Consider the following 12,633-nt stretch of genomic DNA (forward strand, 5'->3'; position numbering starts at 1 on the left):
AAAAAAGAGAGAAAATATGAACAAAAGACAAACACTGGAACAAGATGGTCTCTTGCACCCATTCCTAACCATAATATCAAAAATACATTAGAATCAGTATTCTTCATGGCTAGAGTTTTCTTTTTAATTCATTCATTTGGCCCATAGGAGAGGGCCTATAATGTCAGACCAATTGAAATTCTAAGATCTCAAAGTTATCGTTGCTAGATATACCCAAGGAAGCATGAGGTCTGGTGGTGCCAGAAGGGCTCTTACTAGTTTTTTTCCAGCGATGTGCTGGAGCTAACCTATAACAGCTGATTTGTAAATTTTAAGGGATTTTTACGAGCTGGTTGAACTCCATGCTAGCTTGAACTCCGAAGTGGGAGTATTTATACCATGGAGACTGGCAATCACTGCCAACCAGGATTCCCCCCACCAGAAAACAATGCCAGCTGTTAAATTACCAATATTACACCACTGGTTCAGTCTTTCAGTCTCTTTGACGGACTTTGCTGAGTCAACAGGGGTTTCTAAATTCCCATTTTTCAGTGTTGGACTTTCTGAAGTATTGTGACTTTCTATAGTGAATCCTATCCATCTACAGGTATAGGTCTTTGATTTCAGTTTTAGTTTTATAGATTTCTTTTTTCTCTATGGGCAAATTATTAACAAGCATGAATAACTGATTAGGATTTGGTTTTACATTTATTTACAAACTACTTTTGTAATTACATGGCATGATTAGCAATTGCTGACTCTCTGTCCTTCCATCTCCTGGACAACTTCATGGTCTCTCATACTGACGTAATTTAGCCTTTGTAAACTTCAGATTTATCACTTATAAAACTGAGATAATAATAGTACATGCTGCTCGCTTCGTTGTTGGGAGTATTAAAGAAATAACACATGTAAAGAACTTAGCACAGTGCTTGGTACATGGTAGTATCTCAATAAATTTTAGTTATCATGTAGTAACAGTAGTAGTAGCACTTTGTGCTGTGAGGTACATACACACAATAAGGTAAGATGTGGTATTTTGGTGACAAATATTTTGACCAATCCCTATACGGCTCAGGAACGCAAATTAACCAATATTTGCTGCTTGGCGGTTTAGATATTGGTGGTCCCTGTCTGAGTGGATCCCTTTGCTGGTAGAAAGAGATTAGTTGAGTATTTATCTTCATACTCCCAGAATAGCATTGAGGATCTCTTAGATCAGGAAGATCAAGTTGATATTTTGGAGTTGTAAGACTGAAAGTTATTGGCTATTTCATACTTTCTCCTTTCTCCTGAAACTTCCGAAAGCCCTGTTTCTTCACTGCCCATCTTTCCTTTAACTGATGATCATGATTTATGAGAAAAGAGAAGCAACCCAGTTGAGACCTTCTTCTTTTCTTTCTGCTAAATATACAAACCTATACATATCTGTACCTGTATTTTCTGCCTTCCTTCCTGTTACTACAGATGATGGATTCAAGCTTCTATGTGAGGAATCAGACCCCTTTTTCACCTTCTCAAGGACTTAATCTGTACGAATATCCCCATTCGTCCGTGACGTCCGTCCTTCCCCCTCTACCGGATCCTTCTCCTCCCAGCTTACAAAAATGTTTTAGTAGCTCCCACCTTAAAAACCTTCTGCTGACCTCTTGTCACCCTCCAGCTACTATCCCCATTTCTCTGCTCCCCTTCACACCACATTGATTATAGTCTCCACCGCATTACCTTCCAATCTGTCTCTAACCTACTTTAGCCCAAACTGACGGAAACTGTTTGTCAAGGCTACTAGTACCGTCCATGACGCCAAACCCAATGGTCTCTCATCTGTCTTCATGCTTCTCCAACTTTCAGCGCTACTTGGCAAGGCTGAACTTTGAAAAACCATCCTCTCCTGGCTGCTGCATCACCACCGTCTGGTTTTCTGCCTGCTCTCTAGCCATTCCTTCTTAGTCTCCTCCTCCTTGCCTTCTCCTCCGCTTGTTTTCTAAATGTTGCAGTATCCATGTCTTGGCCTTTGGCCCTCTTCCATAACAGAGCTCATCTAGTCCCACGGCCTTAAAGTCTATTTCTTTGCCCTTGATTCCCAAATCTGTGTCTCCAGCCCCACCTCTCCAATGAGTTTCACTGTTGCTGTTTAGGCTGTCTACTTGATATATCCCCACTTGGACGCCCAGTGGGAAGTTCAAACCAGCATGACCAAAATAAAACTCTTAACTTCCCCTTTGAAACACAGCTCCTGTAGTCATTCCCACTCGGTCAATGGCACCACGATCCACCTAGTTGTCTAAGGTATTATCCTCTCTGTATCCAATCTACTAGCAAGTCAGTTCTATCCCTAGACTATAACCCAATCCTCTTCATACCCTTCTGCTTTCCCTCTTGGTCATTTATGATCAGTTTTTTCTGCAGAAACAGAAAGATCTTTGGGGTATATAAATAAGATCCCAACATCCCCTGCTTAATTAGCTTCCTATTAGAACCTTAACTAGCTTCCTGTTAGAAAACAATCCAAAATCCTTACTTTGACCCACAGGGCTGTGTTGGCCCCAGCCTGCCTCTCCAAACTCATCTTGCTCCTATACTTCCCCCCTTACGCTGCAGTGACGCTGGTCTTCAATGTGCTCCTTCAACTTGCTAAGTTGGACCTCCACTTAGGGCCTGTGCATTTGCTGTTTCCTCTGCCTGTAGTGTTCTGCCTCCACATAGACACTTGGAAGGCTCCCTTCAGTCCTCCAGACTTGAGTTCAAAGTCACTTCTCCAAGAGACCTTCCTTGACCACCCATTCTACAGTAGCCTCTCCTCTCTTGTTCTCTAACACGTGACTCTTTCTGTTTTCCTCACATACCACTATTTGAATTTATCTTGGTCACTTATTTGTGTGTTTACATTTTCTCCTCCCTTCCACCATGCTTGTGAGAATTAAGCTCCATGACAGCAAAGCCCCTCATCTACCTTGTTCCCTTGTTTCCCCTGCACTGCCTCACACATCACCTGTGACTAACCAACAATTGCTGAGTGAATGCATGACCATTCTGGACACTGAACAAGGTATTTCTAAATACTACAAGGGTAAATGTAGGTGAGAAATTGACTGCTACACTGCTCACTGTCCTGTATGTAATGCCACACCCATATGAGAAATGTATTCTAGAATGCAGCATCAGGAAAACTTCTGTGGAGAACTTGCTGTGCCTCTTCCTTTCCCCATATTAGAGCTGTCACTAATGGTTTCCATTTTTTTTTTTAATGGTTTCCATTTTTGATTTGCCCTGGCTGTTAGGAAGTAGAAAGCCAAATTTCAAACTCAGGACAGCAATAGTGGTTGTTCTAACAGTCCCTTCCTCTGGTTTATTTCCTACTTTTGTTATGGGAAGTATGGTAGTGAGATTTGTTATGTCACCTCCGTTTTTTTTTTTGGAGAGAAGTATGATTTAAATGAAAACATTGAAAGTGTTGACATCTAGTGTTGACTTGGAGCAATGTGATATTGGATGGGAGCTTTCTGGCCATAAGGGTTCAGGTGGTAGTGTGAGCTTTGTTGTTGTTGGGGGTTTGCTGTGATTCATATTTGTGGATTCCCTAAGGTTACTTTAATTAGGACTTACTTGGCTAATCAGGGCCCAACCCTCTGGGTTGTCAGGCTTATTTGTATTTGTTGACTTGACAAGTGTCACTTCAGAGTTATGAGCTGAAAAGCTGCTGCATCTTGAGAGTTTGTTGTTCTCTTCCTGTCACAGGAGTGGAAGAAAGATGCCTTTTAGTTTAGGCTTAAAATGCTATGCCTTGATCTTAGACTAATTCATGAACCACACGCTCCTAAGGTTCAAAGGAGCTGTTCTTAATTGTTGTTTAGGTCTGGGGATGGTTCTGAAGTTTATGGAGCATAACAGGTAATGCTTCTCCCCAGTATGACAAAGTTAAAATGTAACTCTTTTGAAGTCCAGAATGTGTTGGTATTTTAATTGATTAGTTATTTTATATATTTTGCTAGTAGCAATAGCATTCATAAAATAGCAATAGGGAGAGCATACATCAATCCATTATTATTGAACGTTTTGATGCTTGTACTAAATCGATGTTGATGGTGTAAAGAATATATACATGGCTAATTCATGAGGACATCATAGGGGACAAATCTCTTTGAATAAAGTATGCTTTTAAAACAGCCCTCATGGCTTATATGCAATGTGGAATAATGCCACTGCATACAAGAATTGTACCTTAATTTAAAATTTTCTCTCAAATAAGCATTGTAATTAAGTATCACTGAGAAATTTGATACAAAAATAAATTTTAATTTTTGATAATAATTTAAACACTGGTACAAATAATTTTGAAGAAGGGGCATAGAGGAAAATTTTTTGCAAGCTATTCTTATCCAGGAAGCAAAAGTCTGAGTCTTTTGGTAACCAAATCCAATATACATACATACATACATACATACAGAAATCCTGTATGACATTGTTTTTTTTTTTTGCTGTACGCAGGCCTCTCACTGTTGTGGCCTCTCCCGTTGCGGAGCACAGGCTCCGGACGCGCAGGCTCAGTGGCCATGGCTCACGGGCCTAGCTGCTCCACAGCATGTGGGATATTCCCGGACCAGGGCACGAACCCGCGTCCCCTGCATCGGCAGGCGGACTCTCAACCACTGCGCCACAAGGGAAGCCCGACATTGATTTTTAAGATTCTGTTGAAATACAAGTTTACCCACACTAATGTGGATTCAATTTTTTTTATATGAAAGTTAGGACTTACATAAAGATTATTAATTTGTGATTAATTAATTTGTGAAGATATTTTATGAAAGAATTCCATAGTACTTATAAGTAATAAGTATAAATAGTACTTATAAATAATAATATAATATAATCTTGTATGATGTAAAATATAATAATATAATATCTAATGTACATAATAAGCTGTGTTTACATATAACTTTATTAGAACATCTATTTATCCAATATTTTGCCTATGACCTTCTTTTCGGCATAACTTAAACCACTATAGTCAATGATAATTTTAATTTAACCTACTGTAAGATCACTGTTAAATATGTATCATAAAGTTTGGGGCATTTACCAAGCATATTTGAAAGTGAGATTTACCTTGACTTATTCTGTTTGGAATGTCCTTTCATTAAGATGAGTAGCAAAGATCGGTATGGAGTAACTGAAGGTATACCAGTCACATAATTTACTAGTAATTATTCAGGAGAATTAATAATACCTTGCCAGAATTTTAAAAGACCCCTGGAGATTTGGAAGGAAAAAATTATAAGGAGGACACATAAACTATCATTTAAAATCCATAGAGATTGTCTTTATTTGCCATATTTTCAATTCAAAAGCAAGAAACTTTTATATTCCACTTCGACAGTGCTGAAGGCTTGAAAGTCTTCTGACTCATTGTTTGTGCATATCCTGGTGTGCTGGCCAAGATAAGAAAAATCCAAGATCTGGAATCCAGGAAAGTTCATTATGGAAGTCAGATGGTTACTGATTCCTGAACCAAATGCTGTGTGTTTATCTGGGTTCCAGGATGAGTAGCCTGTTATAAAAGGAGCAATCAAGAGCTTCTGCCATGAGCACGGAGGGCCGTCAATCTCAAGTGAGGCCAACAGTATTTCTGGAACTTTGTGTAATCAAGACTTGATAACAAAGGTTAATTTTCACGAAATGAAATGGGTTGGATTCTCTGACATTAAAACTGAATTCAGAGAAATAATTGTGGGTATCTCGGCAGCTTTTAGGTGTAAGCTCAATTATGTCAGGGAAATCTGGTTTTGTTCCTGACCATGCCCCTCCCTGCTTTTCTTCTCCTTCTTTCAGTACTGAAGCTAATGACACACTTGATGTGTCATAGGTGAATGACAGCCTGTAAATGCCAAGGAGGACAGAGAGTTAGAAGGAAAGCAGCCGTCTTCAGGAGGTAATTGGTAGGCTCAAGATTGCTTATAGCAGAGCACAAAACAACCGTCAGCGGGGGAGATTAAAGAAGTTTCTGTAAGAGGGAAGCAGCTATCTCTTCTTCCCACTTTTCTTCCTCCCACCCTAGTTTTCCAGGATGTAGTCATTGGAGAGCTTACTAGAAATACAGATGGTTTTAAAATTAGTGCCAAAGATCACCTATTTATTTTTTTTAAAGCTCTCTTATGCATTGTGTTTTAGTTTTGACTGTGACAACAGAAGAAGGTGTGAAAACAGCCTCAGGTCTTTCATTCCTGGGGCTGCCATATGAGTTGTAGGTGGAGGTGTCTTTCCTCAGGACCCCGTGGCCACATGTGGTTCTGCCACCTATCTGCTTTGGTATCTGGGCTGGCAGAGAATGACTGATGTTCTGGGATCCTCCATGGAATTACTGACTGACTTTGTTGGCTGGGTTCCCTGGGGCTACCAGGACTGGCAGGAAGCTCTGAAAATGAAGAGGGAAGTCGTTGGATATAAAATTCATAACTGAAGATTGTCTGAAGGAGATCTTCCTGCTTGAAAGGGGAACGTTTTAAGTGTAAATTTTTGATTCTGTGTGTCTAATTCATCTTGTCTTTGTCATCTCGTTGCCATTATCATCACATCATTATCGGTGAGCAGCTCCCAACGGTGCTTTCTTATCTGCTATGGCTGGCCCCTGGGGAATCCTTTGTCATCTTGGTGTCCCTTCTCAGTGCACTCACTGAAGCTCCTCCCAACCTTGGGTACCCTCCCTTCATGCAGACTAATTTCCTGATCTTTCCTTCCCTGAATACCACCCACATCTGCTATCTACCATACAGCTCAGTAAGTAGTTGCTCTCCAGTTAAGCGATGTATGTTAGCTTTGTCCCCCAGTCTAGAACACAAGTTCCTTGACAGCCAGGGACAAAGAATAGAGGCGGTGAGGAGACTCACTTTTCCCCTTCTGTATTATTTGAGAATCTTTACATTGTGCCTGTGTAACCTATTAAAATAATTTTTAAAGATGCATTTCCCTTCCGGGTTTCATATCTTATAAAACACAAGAAGCAAAACTAAAAAAAAAATTCATATAGATTCAGCATGGTACCAAATAAATTCCTTCCAGATTTGATAAGTGCCTTTTGCTCTGAAGGGAAGATAAAAATAAATAATAGTGGTAATAGTTAAAAAACAAAACCTGTCTGGCTGACTCCTAATAATAGTGACTTTACTTCATGTGGGGAGCTTCCAGATCAATATAAAAAAGATGTACTGCACATAAAAACCAGTGCTATTTACTTAGCAGCTCTCAAATGGGAATAAGCAGACATCAGCTATCAAGTTTCTAGCCTGGAAAAATCCACAAAGGCCACTGAACACAAGACACCATGGGGACATTGTGCAGACAGTTCATAAAAATAACTTGCCCAAACATTTTTGGAAACTGATGCAAGCTGTACTGTGGCTCTGTCTGCTTCCTTTGCTTTATCCAGTAACAACTGAAAAGAGGCCAGGACTATGAGAACTTAGATGCTACAGGAGATACCCAGTATTCACCACAGGGAAAGTACCAATCCTGTGTTACGTGAATGCACACAACAAACTAGTAATTCACTCTAATAACCAAAAAGAATGCATCAATCTATTCAGAAATATTTACTGAGAACCTAGTATATGCTGATCACTCTAGGGGATTCAAACATATATCAGTTATTCCCTAGTTTTAAGAAGTTTGAAGTCTAGTAGTGAAATGATGCTAGCTCAGAACATATGTATTAGTATCATCTGAGAGGTTCAAGGTAATCATTCTGAGGATGGAGAGATCACTTTCAGTTGAGTGATCAGAGAAGGCTCTACTAGAGAGGTGGGCACTTGGAATGGATGTATGATTTTAAAAAAATTTATTAAAGTATAACACACACAAAAGTGTACATATCGGGGCTTCCCTGGTGGCGCAGCGGTTGAGAGTCCGCCTGCCGATGCAGGGGACACGGGTTCGTGCCCCGGTCCGGGAAGATCCCACATGCCGCGGAGCGGCTGGGCCCGTGAGCCATGGCCGCTGAGCCTGCGCGTCCGGAGCCTGTGCTCCACAACGGGAGAGGCCACAACAGTGAGAGGCCCGTGTACCGCAAAAAAAAAAAAAAAAAAAAAAAGTGTACATATCATAAAGACTACAGGCTAACTGAATTTTCACAAACTGAACACATTAGTTATGTAACCAGCACACTAGTTATATAATCAGATAGAATAGTGCAATACTCTAGAAGCTCCCTTTGTGCTCTCTTCCATCATTCTTGGGGGGAGTAGGATTTTGTTAGATGAATGTAGACAGAGAAAATTACTGAAGGAGGGATCAACATGCATAAAGGTATGGAAATTAAAAGGTAAGACACATGCTTGAGGAATGGGCTGAAGAGTTATTTGCTTGGAGTGTCAGCTGGAGAACAGGGTTGGGTTCATGTTGTTGAGCCTTAAATGCCAAGTAAAGGAGGTAAATTTTATTCATTAGCTGCTGAAGGTTTTTGAGCAAGGGAGGAATATTTTGTAAGATTTTTTGATGGTGGTTGGTAGTTTATTAGTGACAGGAGAGGTGAGACTAGAGATCGGGTGACTGATTGGAAAGCTTCTATAATATCCAGGTATGAGATAATTTTGGATCTGCAGTGGCAGCTGAGGACAGAGGAACTAGCCATCTACAGATACTATGAAGAGCCAACAAAACTGAATGGCTGTGGATCTTGAGGAAGGAGGAGGAGTCAAAGAAAATTTCCTTCCATAGAACTAATCAAGAGAAAATTTATTAATTTTCTTAAGTAGTTCATTGTTACTTACTATTTTGTTAAGGGTTAACACGGTCTTTAAATACTGTCTCTCTAAAAGAGTTCTGAAAACTTTCTTACACTATTTGAATGAAACCTTGAGTTATTCTAAGGAAACTCAAAGAAGCAACTGACCTTTCAGACAAAAAGAGTACTTTGCTAGTCGGAAATGTGGATTGTTTGTCTTTTCAAATTGGTGAATGCTAGAATAAACATTTTGCTGGGAAAAACTGACTCCAAGGAAGACTTTTGAAGATGTCACTGTAACAACAAATTATTGGGTGATGCTCACTTGCCTGTTTACCCATCCTTCCCTTAAATAATTCTCAATAATCCAGATTTCTGGGTAGGATGAATTAATTACACTCTATGCTTTTACCAGTAATGTGTTTCTACAGGAAACAAAAAATTTTTTTGAAGAAAGGACAATATTTTTTTCTTTTACAGCTATTTATATCACTTTGGCCATTTTTAAATTAAAGCTCTCCCCCTCCATTTTCCATCTCTTTCCCTCCAAAGCAGTGGTTTATGGACTCCACAAATAATTATTGAGCACCTGACATGTGCTTTGATTTTTCTATAACATCTTTCAAAGTCTGTTCTTAACTATTTGCGTTTCTGTACAACCAGCACGTTATTCTTTAGAAGATGTTTTTTTTTCTGTAGTTTCTGATGTGCGTGGTTGTTCCCAGATACTGGGATCTGTGTAGTAAAACATCCTCAGATGTAAGGGAAGTTGCTCTTGAAAGCCGTTGTGTGTGCGGGTGACCAGGAGTGCTTTCTGGGATCAGACGGAAGGAAGGGAACTCTACTTGGGAAAGAGCACGTGGGTGGTAAGAGGAAGGGAGTCCGGGAAGATGAGAGCTGGTGTAGGCTGGACCCCATGCTCTCTCTAGACCTGAGGCTCCATCACCCAGGTAGGCGGGCGCCGATGGTCTGGAGCCTGCCTCTTGCGTCTCTCCAGACCGCTGGCCGCCCACCTCTGCCACTCCCCCATCAGAAGTTCCAAACTTTTTCTCCAGCAGGGAGAGGAAGGGTGTTATTAAGTTTGAAAGGGAAGTCCCACCCCCTTCCCGGATTCCTATTGGTCGGGGCCGGCCCCATCCCCGCCAGGGTCGCAGGCGGATTGGCTGTGGGAGGGGAGCCGCGCCGCAGGCCCTGGGCCGACCGCCGCCAGGGGCCGACAGCCGCCGGGGGCCCCCAGGTGGCAGGCAGGTGGGGCCCGGACTGCCAGCGCTGCCGCCTCCTCTGAGCGCTTGCAGCCCTCAGACTCTAAGGTTCGCGCGCGGATCAGACACGCCGCGCTCAGCGGGAGAGGGACTGCCACGACTTGGCCATGAAGAGCCTCAAGTCCCGCCTGAGGAGGCAGGACGCGTCCGGCCCCGCGTCGTCCGGCGCCGCCGCCGCTGCCAGCGCGGTGAGTCCCGCGGCCCGTGGGCGCCCCGGACTCCCGGAGCTGCCCTCCCGCGAGCCGCGGAGTCCTCCTCTGCTCGGCTTTGCCTCAGAGCGTCCCGCTGGGTCGTCCCTGGCGTCTCCTCCTCCCTCTTCTGGCCAGGGCTCCGCGTCGGCCCGGAGACCCTGCGGACCCTGCCCACCGCCGCCCCCGGGCCTCGACGGATCCCTTTCCTGCCCTTCATCCCGGGGTCTCCCAGCTCCTGGCCTTCGGGATTGGATCGCACCCTCCTCCTCAATTCGGTTTTCGGGGTTGTCCCCCACCCCGGCCCTTCCCCGGCGACCCCAGCCCCTCCCTTCTCCCGGGCTGGCCGCCGTATCCCAAGCGCGCTCTGACCCGGCGCGATTCCACGGGGCCCAGGCGGGCGCCCCTCTGTCCCCGGAGCTGCGGGCCGGGCGGGGGCTTGGCGCCCCGCAGTCCAGGTGGGCAGGGCAGTGGACCTGGCGCCGCCCCGCCCGGACTCCGGACCTTCCGTGGGTGAGCGCTGCCGGGCTGGGTGGAAGTCGTGTTCTGGACGCTGTCGCGAGGTCCCTGGGAAAGTTTGATTTCTGAGTGAGGCAGATGGAATCGAGCGTAGTTGTAAAGACAACGCCCCCAATGGGTGGTGACCCTGGAAGTGAAGGTGGTTGTCCTGTGGGACCGTGTAAGTCTCACCTGTGGGACAGACCCGTGTAGACCTCCATTCGGCGCAGATCTGCAGCCCGGCCTCGGTGTGCACGCTAAGAAGTTCTCAGGGCCTCTCTTAAGTTGGCAGGAGAACAGAAATCTTGAGAAACAGCCTGACTGCAGATGTTGGGATTTAGATAAGTTGGCAAGTTAGAAGAGTTGGCCATATCACCAACATTCTGTATTATTAGAATAAACGTTACTTTAAAAGTCTTGGAAGAGTCAGAAACGTAAACGAGATGTAATGCTCAAAATGCCTGGTTGCCCATTTGGAGTAATTAAAATGGACCTTAATAAGTTTACATAGGTTTTACCCAATGATTATATGCTTTTTATGAGAATACTAATTAATCTGCTTTGGCTTTTGAGTGAATTCAGAACTGCCTTTCTCCCCACCTGACTACTTCTAGGATGATTTTACTTGGACTTAAAGGAAATTGTGGCGAAACTTGGCTCTTTAATTCCCAACTGAAAAAAACAAAGAAAAAAAAAGGGATAGCTTCAGATGGCATGATATTTGATGATTTGATATTGTTTAATAAAGCATGAAATTGTTTAATTAGCCCATAGAAGGAATGATTACTTTCACATTATTTTTTAAAATAAAATAATTGGCAGAAACGTCATTTAGTGATATCAGAGGTCACTATAGGTAGTTGAGTTAAAGATTCAACTTCTTTGTAGTGCAGGTTGTTTTCAGCTTTAAAGATACACTTTTCTAGGATTATTCATAGTATTATACCCGTTTGGTTTGCACAAGGATTCACATCCCATTTCTAGGTTTGTACACCTTAATTTTAGCCTGTTTTCTCTTCTAGAAATGCAGAGTATTTAGTTGTTATTGGTATTATCAGCATGCCAGTTTGCACTTTATGTATTTGGCACATGAAGCGCATCTCTCTGAGCTTAAATCTTCAGCATTTGTTACACTGAGCATTCTGTCATTTTTCTTAAAATAACGGCATAAAAATAAAGAGAAATATATGGTATATAAAAAAATAGAATCTACCTGCTTAGAAAAAGTGAACATCTCTCAGTATTAGTTAAATATTCAAATAAATTTTGTAAAATATTCAAATGAAAATAAATGAGTGTGATGACTAATAAAACCAAACCAAGCATTGATAGAGTACAATACATGTACAAGGGAAATAGATTCCTTCTGCTTTTCAGTCTATAAACCATAATCTCTAATGTCCTATTTGGTCACATGTGTATGTATTGTTATGGCTGAGCATCTGTTTTTAAATCTTTTTGCCTTCAAAAATATTTAAATTTTATTTATTTGCTTTTGAATAGGTAACATAGTACATGGCTTAATATTTAAAAGGAACAAAATTGTTTACAGCGAAAAGCCCCTCTCCCACCTGTGTCCTTCAGTTTTTCTGCCTGCCCCCCACCATTCCTCAGAGGCCAATGGTGTTATCAATTGCTTGCATATCCCTCCAGAGAGAGTTTAGCATATACAAGGAAATATTAATACAAGTATTCACCCTTTATAGAAATGGTAACACATTGTACCCGCTGTTCCATATATTTTTTTAAACTCCAGTATTTAGGCCCTTTCAGAGCATCCCCATTCGAATCTTTTGCTATAATAAAAAATGCTATGATGAATAAACCTGTATATATTTCAAGTGGGTGTGTGTGTGTGTATATACTTGTAGGATCAGTTCCTAAAAGTGGGATTGGTGGGTTAAAGGATATGTGCATATGTAATTTTAAAGAATGTTGTTAAATTTCCTCTGTGCATCATGTACCCAATTTGTGAGCAATTATCACTTCC

General features: G+C 42.1%; 1 protein-coding gene across 1 annotated transcript in view; it reads left to right on the forward strand.

Moving 5' to 3' along the window:
- Positions 1–9,906: 9,906 nt before the first annotated feature.
- The window catches only part of UACA (uveal autoantigen with coiled-coil domains and ankyrin repeats), an 86,824-nt gene continuing 84,097 nt past the window's right edge, over positions 9,907–12,633 (forward strand). Inside the window, exon 1 of the mRNA XM_032618513.1 lies at positions 9,907–10,145. Within this exon, the coding sequence (XP_032474404.1) occupies positions 10,065–10,145 (81 nt within the window). The 5' untranslated portion in view covers positions 9,907–10,064. The remainder of the gene's footprint in view (positions 10,146–12,633) is intronic.

The sequence above is a fragment of the Phocoena sinus genome, chromosome 2 (assembly GCF_008692025.1).
Source record: "Phocoena sinus isolate mPhoSin1 chromosome 2, mPhoSin1.pri, whole genome shotgun sequence".
Classification (NCBI taxonomy): Eukaryota; Metazoa; Chordata; class Mammalia; order Artiodactyla; family Phocoenidae; genus Phocoena; species Phocoena sinus.